The 14,917-nt window shown below is 56.5% G+C and overlaps 1 protein-coding gene across 5 annotated transcripts in view; it reads left to right on the plus strand.

Annotated features, from left to right (window-relative positions):
- The window catches only part of GSE1 (Gse1 coiled-coil protein), a 395,343-nt gene that overhangs the window by 133,660 nt on the left and 246,766 nt on the right, over positions 1 to 14,917 (plus strand). For all 5 annotated transcript variants that reach the window (XM_044930676.2, XM_044930675.2, XM_044930677.2 and 2 more), the window contains exon 2: positions 14,213 to 14,393. In XM_044930676.2, coding sequence (XP_044786611.2) covers positions 14,213 to 14,393 — 181 coding nt within the window. The remainder of the gene's footprint in view (positions 1 to 14,212; positions 14,394 to 14,917) is intronic.

Genomic DNA, 14,917 nt, shown 5'->3' on the forward strand with positions numbered 1-14,917 from the left:
GTCCCTGAGCGCCCTCTGAACTTCCCAGGGTGTTCTGGGGGACGGTGTTGTGAGAATGGTACAGACCAAGGATGACGGCAAGCGTGACAGCATCTGGGTGCAGAGCTGGTGCTGTGTGACCTGGGGCAGCTGACTTCCCAGCTCTGTGCCTTGGTCTTCTCATCCATAAAGTGGGCATGTGATGCAGTAGAACCTGCCTCATAGGCGTGTTAGGAGGATCAAGCCAGTCAAGATGTTTCAAGTGTTTGAACAGCGCTTGGTACGTAAGTCAAATGACATTAAATAGTTATCTCAAGGAAAATAAAATCCTCCGGGCTTTCCTGAGCAGCTCCTGAGGGCCAGGTGGCGTTCTGAGTACCTGAGTCTTTTTTTTTTTTTTTTTCCTTTCTTGTGAAGGTACTGTCATTATGACCATTTTACAGGTGAGGAAGCTGGGACCCAGAGAGGTTTAGTAACTTCCCTGGGCCACACAGCCCCCAGGGAAGGAGTCACCGCCTGACTCCAGGCACGTTTTAATAGGTAGAGGCTACTGTCGATAGTTACTGATATGGTGGCTTAAGAATGAAATAAGGTGACGTGCAGAGTGCGGCCAGGCATGTGGTGGGCTGGGTCACAGCTCTTCCCACTGGCATCCTACTCTGATCCTTCAGGCAGAGGCCCCGTGAGGTCAGCACGGGGGTGCCTGTGCCCCCAGGTGACTGGGGCTAACCCAGGTGGCTTCTGTGGCCCGAGTGAATGTCATGCGGGGTCACGGAGGTCGCTTGCAGCCGCTTCCTCTCCCGGCTCGGGCGTCACGTCCCCTCCCGCAGACCGGCCAGCAGCCGGGAGTCGTCTGGTGCTCTTCACCGTGGTTGCGGAGTCACTCCCCGCCCCCCCGATGATGTGTTCTGGGGTTGACCTGGGTGTGATGCCAGGCAAGCAGTCCCGTCACTTCCATCCTGGGGCTTCGTTCTCTCCTGGGAGAGGGGCGTGCATGTCTGTGCCGGCCCGGGGTCTGCTCCCGTGTCTCCCGAGACTTCTTTGGACCAACTGTGGGCAGAGCAGACCCGGCCCCGCAGGACTTGCGCGTGTGCCGTGCCCTTTCTAGAAGCTCCTGTCTGCATTTCCCACGTTTACTTTTCCCCTTTTCCACCTCAATCAGGACTCACTCCAGTCAATTATTCCCTCCAGATCTTTTCAGGGAAGACAGCAATGCAAAGCCACGAAAAGCGCTGTTCTTGAGGTTTCTCCCATTATTAGATTTCTCTCCCTGGAAATGGTGTGTGTGTGTGTGTGATTGTGTGTTTGTGTGTGTACACGCACATGCTCAGGGAGAGAGAGAGAAAATGAGAGATTCCTTCTAATCTTTCCCTTTATTCTTTTTAAAAGAGTAAGCTTAGAATCCTTTGCAGGTCAGATTCTTAGATTTTTGACTTGTGTCTTTCCATCATAAGATGGTATTTGGATTTTCATTTTTGGTGACTTCTGTCTTTGCCTGTGGACCTGAAATGAGTGGCTCTGTAATTATTTCTTCCAACCTTTTCAAACGTCAGCGGCAAGAGGCCTGGAACTTTCCTCGTCGTGCTGTGAATCTCCAGTGCCTAGAACAGTGCCTGGCATTTATTGGGGCAAGGGCCCGATAAGTATTCCAAAATTAATTCTTAGGTCTGTTTTTTCTTTACCCACCCCCAACCCCTGACCGATGCATAATACCTAGCACAGTTTTAAGTTGTTGGAAGCTAAAGGAAGCTTAAGTGAATTCTCAACCTCAGTAAAGGTGAAGCCAAAATAGAAGTAAATTGTACAAGTCGTGTGAAAATAAGTGTATGTTACCACACGCGGGTTTTTGTGTGCAGCACGCAGTGAGACCAAACAATACCGAACCATCCGAGTTTGGAGCAGAAAAAGGCTTATTGCAGGGCCGTGCAAGGAGATGGGTGGCTCATGCCCTCCAAACCCCAAATTCCCCGAAGGGTCTCAGCAAAGTCCTTTTCAAGTCAAGGTGGGAAATTCCCCGGCAGTTCAGTGGTTCAGACTTGGCTTTCACTGCAGGCTGTACGAGTTCCAGCCCTAGTCAGGGAGCCGGGACCCTGCATGCCACTCAGTGTGGCCAAAAAAATTAATGAGAATAAAATAAATGAATAAGTAAAGTCAAGATGAGGGAAGGGCGTGGCTTGTTGTTGCAAGCCTCTTGGTGTCGGAATCCTTTGTTCTTGCATCAGCTCGTGATGTTCCTGTGAACCTCCAACAGGGCAAGTGCTGTTCTCTGTTCTCCAGCTGCTCATCTCTATAGGAAAGGAAGAGTGTTTGACCCTTAGAGGCCAGAGCTTTGAGAATGGGCTAGCCTGTCTATTTCAGACTACCGGCAACATTCTTAACTGGAAGCAAGAGTGATAAACCATGAAGGTAAAAGCCGAGTAAGCAGACGTGATATGGAGTCTGGTTTTCCTGTTTCGTGCGTGTGCAGGGCCCGCACTGAGGCCGCTGCCGGTGCCACGTTCCGAGGGCAGCTCCTCCAGAGACCTGCCTGCCGGCCGGGGGCCCATCCTCTACTGGGCTCAGGGGCCCTAGGCAGGGGGCTTCGGAGGCCAGCCTAGAGGGGGCCGAGTGACTGTCCCTGCAGGCGGGCTACACAGCCTGTCTGGGCCTCCAGACGTGCTTCCTCGTCCGGAACGCGATGATGATAATGACCGTGTTTGCCTCACCGGTTGTGTCGAGGACTAAGTGAATTAAAACATGTGGAAAGTACTTGAAACAGTGTGGTGCGCCGGGCAGATGCTCTGCCTGTGATTATTAGTATTTTATCGCCGTTATATTTATCATTCTTTCACGCGCCGCGCTGAAGCCCCTCGGCTGCCGGGGGATGCTTACGCTTCACCGCCAAGACCAGAGCACGCAGGCTCCATATGATGGGTCGGGGCCTCCGTGAAGAACACGTTCTCATGGGCGAGTTTCACGCTGGCCTCCAGCGTTGCGAGCCGGGCCCCGCGGTGGCCATGGTGCTGGAGCGCCGGCCTGGCTTGCTGAGGGCCCGGCCCCCTCTGCTCCCAGGAGGGCCTGCAGCACCCCAGGACACCCAGGGCTCCCCGAAGTGGCCCTGGCCTCATCCTGCCAGCTGCCCCTCAGCAGGGGCTGGGTGGCGAGCGAGGCCACGACTGCCAGCCCCTACCCTACCCCCACCCGGGCGCCAGCCTCCAGCCAGGCCCGCCGCCCCCCAAGGCCGCTGAGCCGCGGCCCTGCAGATGGGAGGCCCTGGGAGGCTGCTGTGGCTGTCACTGTGCTCCCGCCATCCTGTGGCAGAAACCCTGCCCCCGCGTTAATTTACAATACAGCCAGCGCACCCCGACGTGTGTTTTTAAAGGGTATAATTTCTATCAACTTCAATTAGAGCTATTTTTATTTTTGTCACCCTGAAGAATTTCCCTGCGGTTAAGCTGCCATTTTTCACTGTAATACCCCTGGCAAGGGCTGGGGAAAAAAAATTAATAGTCTAGTGATCACTTAGCTAATGCACTGTCAGCGCTTGATAAACTGACTGCCCCGGGTGAGACAGCACAGTTCCCTCCGCAGTAATTATGTCATGTTTACCTGCAGCCGCCGAGGCCCCCCTGGTGGAGGCACGGGGTCAAGCTGAGCCCCCACAGAGTCCAGGGCAGCCCTCGCACCAGCCCGCTCTCTCACCCTGTCCTCAGAACCCATCTCTGACGCAACTGAAGCACGCCAGCGTGGGCGTCGGCCCCTCTTCCAGCTGTGCGGCTTTTGGCAGGTTGTTAAACATCTCTGATCTGCATCTGAACCAGGAGCGCTCCAGAAGCCTTGGGTTGACAAGCCCCCTGACTCCACAGTTTGGGGCATCTAAAGAGGCTGTGTGGGGTGGTGTAGCGGCGCATCATGCCTGATGAGCAGGGTGCTGGTTCCCAGATGGAGGGGGCAGGCCCCGGACAGGGAGCTGGCAGGTAAACCAGGCGCAGATTCTGAAGACGGGAGGAGGGGCAGGGCTGTGGTGGGACATGAGCCTGGGATGGGACAGAAAAAGCCCCTCAACCTGCAGGGACCAGCTTCCCTCTGCTGAAACCAGGCGACAGGCCCCCAAGACGAGGGACAGCCACGCCGTGGATGACGACTTCCGTAATAAAAAGGAACAAACCACCAAAATTCCCGCCAACCTGGTGAACCTCCAGGGAGCCGTGCTGAGCGGGAACAGTCCCAAAGGGTTTCAGACTGTGATTGCATTTGCATAACATGCCTGGAACGGCAGAACGTAGAAATGGAGAACAGATCAGCGGCTGGCGGGGCTGGGTGTCTGGGGCAGGAGTGGGGGGTGTGCTTGTCAGGGAGCATCCCAGGGGATGCTGAGGGTGGGCCTGCTGCCTGTCCCTGGGTGGAGGTGTTTGTAGGAGCCGATGCTGGAGATAACACTCAGGAGAACAGAATGCACACGCCCGTGCAAGTCCAGGTCCCACTGGGAACGCGTGCACAACAGAGGCAAGTTGTCCTGATAGTTCCTTCCTGTGACCTTGGCTCTGGTTTTGTAAGATGTTACCTTTGGGGAAACTGAGCCAAGGGTACGCAGGCTCTCCTGCGTACTGCGTGTGAATCTGGAAGCATCTCATCATTAAAAGTTAAAGCAAAAGTCAGATCACATCTGTCCTTAACTTGGAACCCTCCCAGCTTCCCTCTTACTCTGAATGAGAGCCCGAGTCTGTCAGGGGCTGACATTGCTGACCCTCAGTCACACCAGGCACTCTCCTGCCTCAGGGCCTTTGCACAGCTGTTCCCTGTGCCTGAAACGCGGTTCCCCACACCACCACGTGGCTCCTTCCACAACTTAGATGTCTCCTCTTTGTGTTGTGTTGGGGACACTGCCAGGCCTTGGAGTTACCAGGTGCTGTTGAGGGCGGGGACAGTCTTGGGGGGCCAGAAGCATAACCCCTGAATCAGTGGTACTCAGATGAGGGCTCTACTGGAGGTGGTCCAGGGGAGGGTCTGCCTTTGCCTGGGAAGGGGACCGGGGAGAGTCCGGGGGAGGGGGGCAGGCTCTTGGCTGGAAAGGAGGCAGGGACTTGGGGAGAAGCAGAGGGCATTTTGGGATAAGAGGGGGACTCATGGACATGACAGTGGCTCGTGAGCAGACCCCTGTGTTGTGCTCGCCCTGAACCTTGAACCTAGGGAGCCCTTGCCATTTTACAAATGAGGAAGCCAAACCCCAGAGAGGTAGAGTGGGTGCACGAAGGCACACAGCTCCCAGGCCCTGCAGAACACCTGCGGGGGAGCAGAAGGGAGCGAGCCCATACTGTCTGGCCTTTTCACGAAAGGTCTGCACACGTGCTCCCCGCCTCGGGGCGTCTTGTTTGCTGTTCCTTCTTCTTGCGACGTTGATGTCCTGAAGAATTGATGCTTTTGAACTGTGGTGCTGGAAAAGACTCTTGAGAGTCCCTTGGACTGCAAGGAGATCCAACCAGTCCATCCTAAAGGAGATCAGTCCTGAATGTTCATCGGAAGGACTGATGGTGAAGCTGAAACTCCAATACTTTGGCCACCTCATGCAAAGAACTGACTTATTTGAAAAGACCCTGATGCTGGGAAAGATTGAAGGCAGGAGGAGAAGGGGACAACAGAGGATGAGATGGCTGGATGGCATCACTGACTCGATGGACGTGAGTTTGAGTAAGCTCTGGGAGTTGGTGATGGACAGGAAGGCCTGGCGGGCTGCAATCCATGGAGCCACAAAGAGTCGGACACAACTGAGCGACTGAACTGACTGACTTCCTGGAACACTCTTCCTGCAGATATCCATGGCTAGCTTTCTTGTTTCCTTCAAGTCTTTGCACAATGTCCCTTCTCAATGGGGCCAGCCTATGGAGAGTTCTAACTCTGGCCACGCTCCCCCTCCCTGTCCCCTTCTCCTGTTCGTCCTCTGGCACCTCCTACCAACTGACACGTCAGTATGGATTTACTGAGTCTGTCTTCCCCAACCAGAATGTCACCTACAGAAGGGGGGAGAATATTGTAATAAACCTTCCCGTACTCTTTTTTTTTTAATGCATTTATTTGGCTGTAGGTCTTCGTTGCAGCACACGGGATCCTGGTTGTGCCCTGCGGGATCTTTCTAGTTGCAGTACATGGGCCCTCTAGCCGTGGCACTAGCCCAGAGCTCTGTGGAGCCTCCAGGGCGACGGGCTCATCGTTGCAGCACACAGGCTTAGTTGGCCCGCAGCATGTGTGATCTTAGTTCCCTGATCCAGGGATCAAACCCACGCCCCCAGCATCGCAAGGCTGGGCCACTGGGGAAGTCCCCGGAACGTCACCTTCCTAAGGGCAGGGGTGTTTACCTGCTCTGTTGGCGGTTGTATCTCAGGTGCAATGCCTGGCAATAGTAGGTGCCTAATAAGTGTTTATTAGATGGATGGATGGTTGACTGGACGATTGGATAGTTAGATGGAAGGGTTGATGGACGGTTGGATGGAAAGATGGATGGACAGATGGATGGACAGTCAGATAGACAGGTGGAAGGATGGGTGGATGGAGGCAGGGTTGGTCAGGTGGTTAGGTGGATGTGAGGCATAACATGTGAGAAGCTAGGCTGGCCCAAATCACATGGCTCTCTGATGTCCCGCGGAGGGGTCAGGAAGGATTTTGTGCAGGCTGGTTGAATGTGATATTCTGGAAAGTTGGCTCCGGCTCAGGCGTGGTTGGGCTGAAGTGAGGAGGGCTGTGTGCCCAGAAACTGGGGGGAGACTTTCCCTGGGAGCAGGAGGAGGTGAGAGAGCACCATAGGAATAGGAGGGGGAGCCCCGGAGAGCCGGGGGTCAGGCAGTCATTGGTCTGAGATCAGCCTGCTCTCCCTGCTGGCTTCCAGGGGCCCCCAGACTCCGGAGGGCCTTGTCCCTAACCCTGGGCCTGAACTGGATTCCCCCAGCATCACCACCCGCACGGCCTGCAGCCTGGCAGTCAGGGGGCAGCAAGCTCGCCTCTGGAAACAGTGCATTCCTCCCTGCAGACCCCTGCCTCTGCCCCTGGCCAGACAAGGGACTCAACTGGCCCAGAGGCCTCCCTTGAGCGAGGGGCCAGGCTCACACCTTCCGAAGGTGCCATTCAGCCACAGAAGCAGCATAAGTTGGGCTTGCCTGCCTCTGGCCAGCTCCAGTCTCCCTGGGGTCCTGTGTGTCCAGCTGCACCTGCCCCACCCAGGTGTGCCTCTCGATGCTCTGAGTGCTGTTAGCAACAGTCTCCGGTTTGCTTTCCTGCTTTCTTTTCTTAATATTTATTGACTTATTTGGCCGCATCTGTTCTTAGCTGTGGCATGCAGGATCTTTGTGGCGTCCTGCTGTGTCTTTCATTGTGGCACACGGCTTTTCTAGCTGTGACTCACGGGCTCCGTTGCTCCACAGCACGTGGGATCTTAGTTCCCTGAACCAGGGATCGAACCCACTTCCCCTGCACTGCAAGGCAGATTCTTAACCACTGGCCCACCAGGAAGTCCCAGACTCTGGCTTTTCTTTTTTCCAGAGACATCATGCCCCACCTGCGCCGTCCAGACACAGCCACGAGCCAACCTTTCTGGGTCTGTTTCCCCATCTGTGTAATGGGGCCCAACAGTTCCTGCCCCTGCCCAGAGCTAAGGCGTAATGGGCTGACACCCACTGGGTGTCACGGGTGTGGGGGCTGGCTCTCTGTAGGTGCGGTCAACGTATACCTGTGACCAGTGAAAGACATTTTTGTCCCAAGTCTCCTGCCCTTCTGCTGGGACCCTTCAGGGACAGACTGGCTCCTGGCTCGGAAACAGTGCCTAGTTTCGGCTGAATTTGGATTCTCTTCAGCTCCGGCAGCCCCCGGGACTTGAACTAGGGGCTTTCTGGTTCTCTTTGTGGCATTGGGAGTGGGCTTTCTTCTCTTTCTGGCTTTAGCAAATGCGTCCATGACGTCCATGTGTCAGGCTTGGGCTGGACTGCGCGAATGCTAACTTTGGAATCCTCATGACTGCCGTGTGCCGTGGGTGTGACTCTCAGCACCCCCTTTGCAGATGAAAACGCTGAGGCTCAGAGGCGTTCAGAAGCACGCACAAGGTCACCCAGTTTGGAGGAATCCAGACGGTTGCTCCCTTTGTCCATGTAACTGCTCCAGTCTCCTGAGAAACAGCAGTGCCTCCGTCTTTCCCAGACACTTGGGAGGCGGTGTCTGTGCCTGCTGCAGAGGACCCAGGCTGGGTGAGTTCCGTCCCCTTCTGGTCCTATTAGCCTCCGTTTCCCCATCTATAAAATGGGCTGGTCATGCCCCTTGGCTGGCCTGCCTGGCAGAACTCCAGCGAAGCTCTCAGAGGTGACTCTGTGCACACACTTTGCAGGTTATTTGGGGGGACCCTTATGACTGTGTCTGTCCCCTCAGGGGGCTGCAGCGAGTCCTCTCCTGGCCAGATGTGCAGGCAGGGACAAAAACCTTCTTTTTTTTTTTTTCCCTGAATCCAGGACCTTGTGTCTTCAAGGCTGGATGAGCCTCCCCACCCCGCCTCCCGCCCCTGAGACGTGGGAACACCTGGTGGGACTCGGCTGGGGGAACAGTGGGATCGAGACCCCCGGCTGGGACTCCGCCCGAGCAGGCGACCCCCCTCCCCGCGGGCGCCGCAGCCGGAGCGCCCCTAATTGCTGCCACAGATGTGGCAGCCACCAGCCTCTCCGGCGCGATCTGCCGTGTCGCGTGAGCTTAATTAGCCCCTGATTACTCATTTACTGGGTGCTGTGTGTATTCCATATCTAATAACTTTCCAATTACGCCCGGTCTGCCCCGCACGTTTAATAACCCGCTCGTTGTCTGCTTGTCGGGGACTGTGCATTCAGCAGCTCTGTCTCCCCCTGACCCGGAGCTTGATCGTCCCTTTTCCTGAAGCATTTGGAGTTCTCTGCTCACCATTATGGAGCTATTACAGGGAACTAAGGGGCATAAAATACTGGTCTTAGGCCTCTGATGCCCCAGCTTGTAGCACAGGACAAGAAGCCCCCCCCAGAGAGGCTTGAGCGCATCTTTGTGGGTGGGCTCTCGTGGGGGGTGCCAGAAAATGGGGGGGAGGGTCCTCATGGTAGGGCTGGCCCATGTGTCCTTATTCCCTCCCAGATAGACAGCTCCAGGCCTCTGACCCACAGGTCCCCGGCCGGTGGCAGGGTCTCCCACCAGCCGGGCTGTGCCCACCCACCCTCAAGCCAAGGCAGGCCCCCAGCCACTCCTGTTTGCGGGGGTGGTGGCTCTTCTCCCCTGGCCCAAGCCTCCCGTCCGTGTCTGATCACTCCTCGGGGCCAAGGGCTGGTGATGCTCTGTCCATGGGCGCCGTTGCATGCTGGTGTCTCCTCATCCCTCTCCAGCAGCTCAGTTCTGCCTCCCCTCCCAGCCTTGCTCTTGAGATAGACCCTCCACAGCCCACCTGCTCACCCGCAATCCAGGCTGCCGTGTGTCTGCTGAGCCAGCGTGAGTCAGGCCCTGCCGGTGTGCAGTGAGGACCCCCTGGTGCCGGCACTGTGGGCGCTCTGACCCTGACCAGCTGGGTGAGCTTGGGCAGCTGACTCGACTTCTCTGTGCCTCGGTTTCCTCCTCTACAAAGCAGGCATTAAGGGAGGGCTGTTGGAAGAATGACGCTGGCTACCGACAGCAAGTGCTCAGTGGACTCCTGGCACAGGGCAAACGCTCTGTGAAGCTAGGCTAGGGCATCACTGGCCCATTTCCCCGAGACGTAAGCTGAAGTCCGAGCAGTAATGACTCGTCTGTTACTCTTAGTTATGGCTGCAGGCAGGCGGCACTCAGGATTCAAGCCTGTGTTTGCTTTATTCGGGATTGGCAAGGCTGGCTTCCTGAAGTGTATGTTGAGCCGATTTGGAGGAAAGAGAAGATTTGGGGTGATCAGGAAAAATGGGAGTCTCACACCCCAGATCCTACCCCATGACTTCAGGGACTCCAGAACTGCCTCAGGCTCTGTGCCCGCAGTGGTCGAGGGGACATAGAAGGTGGCCCTGCCAACTGAGGCCAAAAGTGCCCAGGGGCCCGCTGGGGCCCCAAGGCCAAGACTGTGACACCTTCTCCAGCACACACCCTTCCAGGCTCTGTGGGGTCCCCTGGCCCCGGCACCCCTTTGGCTCTTGTTCCCGATGCTTATGTGGTTAGGTCGTGAGATAAGCAACCGTTTCTTGAGCACCTACTATGTGCTTTAGCAGAAAGAACTCATCCCCTCCATTTGCCTCTGGGAGTCAGACTTCGCTGGGTTGTTAATCCATTCTACAGAAGGGGAAACTGAGGCCCAGAGAGGTTAAGTCACTTTGCCAAGATCTCCCAGCTGGAAACCAGTGGAGAGAACCCAGAACCCAGTACCTGACCCTGTTGCTCTGCAGGAAGCTGGAGAGGTGGAGTCTGGCTGGGTGCTGGGGTGGGGGGTGGGGTGCGGAAAGGGAAGTGGGCCCGGGGAACAGTCAGTTGGCAGGGTTGCCGGAGAAGGAAGTCCTGGCATCTCGTCCAGTGGCCTCTGGGCTGCTGTGGGCCCTCAAACTGGAACTGCCTTTGTTTTTAAAAATACATGATTTACAATCTACCACGTGGGCAAGTCTGAGAAACATTATGCCGAGCGAAAGAAGCCATACTCAGAGGGCTACATGGTGGAGGGTTCCGTCTATATGCAGTGTCCAGAGGAGGCACGCCTGTGAAGACGGAGGGAGACAAGCAGCTGCCAGGGCTGGGGGGGACAGGGTGATGGGGATGTCCTAGATGAATGCTGTTGGTGGTCACGCAAGTCTGTGCTTATACTCAAAGCCCCCGAATTGTATACTTTCCATGGGTGAATAGTATGGTATATGGATTTTATCTCAATAAAACAATTCTACAGAACAATAGAGCAGGAGTTCCCAGACCTGAGGAGCCCGAGGACTGATACGATCCATCAAATACCCTGGTGCTGACAAGGCTGATACATGATTCTCCTTTCTGTAGCCATGATGCTCCTCTCTCCCGGCACACCGCCCCCCACGCCCCCAGCCACCATCATCCCTACCTGCAAATTTACCTGGAATCGGCGCTCTGCAGAAATCACTTAGCTCCCCAGAGAAAGTGTAACAAGGCAAGATCTCATTAGGATATTCAGTGGTGGGCTGCAGATCCCTTTTATGGTAAAGAACCCTGGAAATTTCCACCCCCCCCTTTTTTTTCCTTTCCCTGTTAACTAATGCTTTAAATGTGGTGGCCCCGGTCCAGGGAAATAAAGGGGACAATAAAGTTTATCCTGCTCGCTTCACAGGGCCCCATGGACTCTCTGGGGTGCTGCCAATTTCCAGGGTCCCCAGGGCAGGGAGCAATGTATGTCCCAGGCCCCCCTCCCAATAGCACAGTAAGTCCGGCCGTGATCTTGGAGCTCTGGGCTCTGGTAGCGAGAAGACACAGTGGATGTATTGGTTCAAGGGTCTGCTTTTTATTAGCCGGGAACTGTTGTAAATTTGGCCTTGAAGGGTGAGGAAAGGCTGCTCTCTGGCTCCCTGCGATGGTCTGGCCAAGAACCTTAGCGAACCTTCGCCTCCCACCTCTGATGATGCTAGCATGAGATAACGCATACTCCCGCCCACGTGTGTCTGCAGCCTCGCCCAGCAATTAACAGTGACTGAGCCTCCTTGGCGTCTGGGGCAGCTGCTGACAGACCCCAGAGAGGGGGTGAAATCCTTGTGGTGGGGACAGCTGGACCCGAGGAGGGAGGGTGTCTGGCACATGATGGTGCCGGGGAGCGTGTGTTTCTGGGCCTGGCCCTGTTCTAGGGTTGTCTTAGTTATCCACTGCTGTGTAACAGAGGATTACGCGTAAGCAGCTTGCACGCCTACCATTGCATGCTCAGCAGGGGCCCCCACTGCAGGTCAGGATGTTGGCAGGACTCGACGGGGGAAGAACCTGCCTCCAAGTTCATCGCTGAATTCATTTGTCTGTGAACTGAGAGTTGCTATGAACATTTAGAGGCAAGCTTTCGTGTGGACGTCTGCTTTTGTCTCTCTGGGATACCTGCCTAGGAGTGGAGTCGCTGGGTCCTGTGACGACTCTGTGTCTCTGGATCTTGACGAACTGCCAGGCCGTCTCCAAAGCAGCTGCACGAGTTTGCAGCCCCACCAGCAGCATGTAAGGGTTCGTGTAGTATTTCAACACTTAATAATCACGCGGGTGTCGCTTTTAAAGATGGATTCCCCACTTCCTCTTGAAAGATCAGGCCTGGTGGGATGGAGCCAGCTTCCCTCCACACGGCGCCGGGTGGACTGGTGCTGCCCGCCTCCCCTCCCCAACCCCCAGTCTCACCTACCCTGTACCTCCTTCCTGTCCCCCCTCCCTTTCCAAACCTGCTCTCTTTGAAGGTCTAGTTCAGGACAGTTCTACCTGCTCCAGGAAGCCTGCCTGGATTTTCCCAGTCCTTGGGGAGTTCTATTCTCCAGCTCCTGCAGTCTTTGTCATCTGCACCCACTCCCACCCGAAAGTATTCTCTTCTGCCATCCGCTGCTCTCTGCTTAAAGGCTATGTCCCTGGTTGTTTTGGAACAGCCAAGTCTTCTCCCAACTGCTAGGGTTCAAATCCAGGCACCTCCAATTACTGCAGCCACTTGTCCCCTTGCGTCTCCGTGCTTTCTTCCCTGGAAGATTAACTGTAGCGCATAGTAGGTGCTCAGTCACGGCATCCTCATGTCCCATCCGGGGAGCCGGGAGGCATCGCCAGCCACCTCCCCGTGCTCCGGGAGGAGGAGCAGGGCGGGGGTGGGCCACACCCCTTTCTCCTTTGCACCAGCGCACAGCAGGGTCAAGGCCAGGGCAATGCCAGCCTGCCCCCAGGGGTTTGGAGAACACTGCCCACTTTGACCTGGTGCCACCCCGCAGACAGTCCCCGGGGTTGGCTTGGCGAGTCATCCTGTGACTAATGGGGACACAGCAGCCCTGCGTCTGGCAAGAGTTTCCCCGAGTGGTGATGGCAGGGTTTGCCAGAGCAGCGAAAACCCTACGGAGTGGGGTCTACAGGGGCTCCAGGCTCCCCGCCGTGCGGTGGGCCCCCAGCCCTAAGCAGGCCAGGAGTGGATGAAGTGTGCCGGGGCCAGGCGCCACCCCCTCCTGGCTCCAGCCTAAGCTGCCAGCACCCCTGTGGGATTTGTGGGGGCCGTGGTCAGGGCAGCGTCACCATATGGATCCCATAAATTAAAGCACTCCCGGAAACAAATGGTAAATGTACCCGTCTCTCGCGTGTGGGGCTGGCGGAGCCTGGATGGAGCACCATCCATCTCTCTCAGGCACTTTGCTTTTATAGCCCTAATCCTTGGAAAAACGGGATCAACGCGAAGTTGTTCTCTGACAGCCATGCAGTCCCAGAGCTTGTAATCGGGGAGTGGGGGGTCGCCAGGCCCCGGGACCAGCCCCCAGGGAGCTGCCAGGGTTTCAGGCCTAGGAGCCCAGGATGTGAACCTGTGTCAGCCCTGCCTCGGCAGCTCTGTGACCTCAGGCTCCCACCACCCCTCTCTGAGCCCCAGTCCCCTGCGCCCCTGTGGACCGGGGGCAGAGTGACTGGCCGGGACGGTGGGTGCCGGGGTGGGGCAGGGGGTAGAGAGGTAGTGTCTAATGAGTATGGAGTTTCCATTTGGGCTGATGAGAAAGTTCTGGAAATGGATCTGGGGGATGGTTGCACACATGTTTGGACTTCCCGCCACTGAGTTGCATCCTTAAAATGGTCTAGATGGTAAATTTTTTGTTATGTAACCCACTCCAGTGTTCTTGCCTGGGAAATCCCACGGACAGAGGAGCCTGGTGGGCTACAGTCCCTGGCGTCGCAGAGTCGCACCCGACTTAGCGAGTAATCAGCAAACAACAGCGACATATTTTACTATACAATATTTTTTAAAAACACAGGGCAAGGGTGGGGGATAGGATGACCGCCCTGCGGGGAGAACTGAAGATTAGCTAGAGTGGTCATTACACGTGCGACCAGCTGGTAGTTGTCACAGAGGCCTGTGCAGAGCGGAGGTGCCCAGGAGGCAGTGGGTCCTGGGGGTGGACCCCCAGCGCCTGGGGGTCAGCCTGGTGTCCCTGGGCAGCATTTGCTGGATGAGGAAGACACTCTGGCTCCCAGATCCAGCCACACCAGGTCTCTGACAGCGACGCCAGGCCACTGTGGGCGAGAGGCGATACCCAGCACCCTGGGGCATCTCCAAGCAGACGTGCCCAAGACTCACCACGTCCCCCTCCTGTTCTTCCAGGTCACATCTGCATCTCTCGAGACGTCGACAGCTACCCACGCTCCCGCCCGGGAGCCTGAGCCTCGGCCAGGTGCCCCAGCAGAGAGCCTGCCCAGGGGCCCCAGGGCCGGCCAGGAGCAGGGGCCAGCCCGGTGTCAGCAGAGCAGCCTGGACGGGGCCGGACCGGACCTCGCAGGCACAGGTAGGTGCCAGCATTTCACCATCTCTGTCTACTGGAGTGGATCCGGCAGCTCCTGGAAGCCAGAAGCCTCCCCAGAAGTTGGGGTGCAGACTCCCACCCCAGGGTCGCCACATTTTAGTGGGGAGCCAGGAGGCTGGGTCTCTCTGACTCGAGTTTGATCGTTTCCCTCTCTCTCGTTGTCAATTCACAAACAGCCTTTGTTGGTTTCTTTTTTTATCTCTGCATTCCATTGTGTTCACTCATTCATTTAAAAAATAGCATAATGGATCTATCTCCATGAGCCACCAGACCCTGCCCTAGAACTCTCCATCTACCTGGATGCCCCGTCGCCCCAGAGCAACCTGCCAGGATCGCGTCTGCTCTTCCGCCGCACCTGTGTTTGCCTGGCAGCCCGTGGCCGGGTGTCTGGGGCGTGAGCCTTGTCTCGGGGCCTGTGCGGCCCTGCAAGGCCGCGTGATGTCACAGTTGCCGTCCCGCTCCATTTCACGTCGTGTGCCGCGTGATGTCCAGCTGCCCGGTGTGGG

This window comes from Bubalus bubalis, chromosome 18, assembly GCF_019923935.1.
Source record: "Bubalus bubalis isolate 160015118507 breed Murrah chromosome 18, NDDB_SH_1, whole genome shotgun sequence".
Taxonomy (NCBI): domain Eukaryota; kingdom Metazoa; phylum Chordata; class Mammalia; order Artiodactyla; family Bovidae; genus Bubalus; species Bubalus bubalis.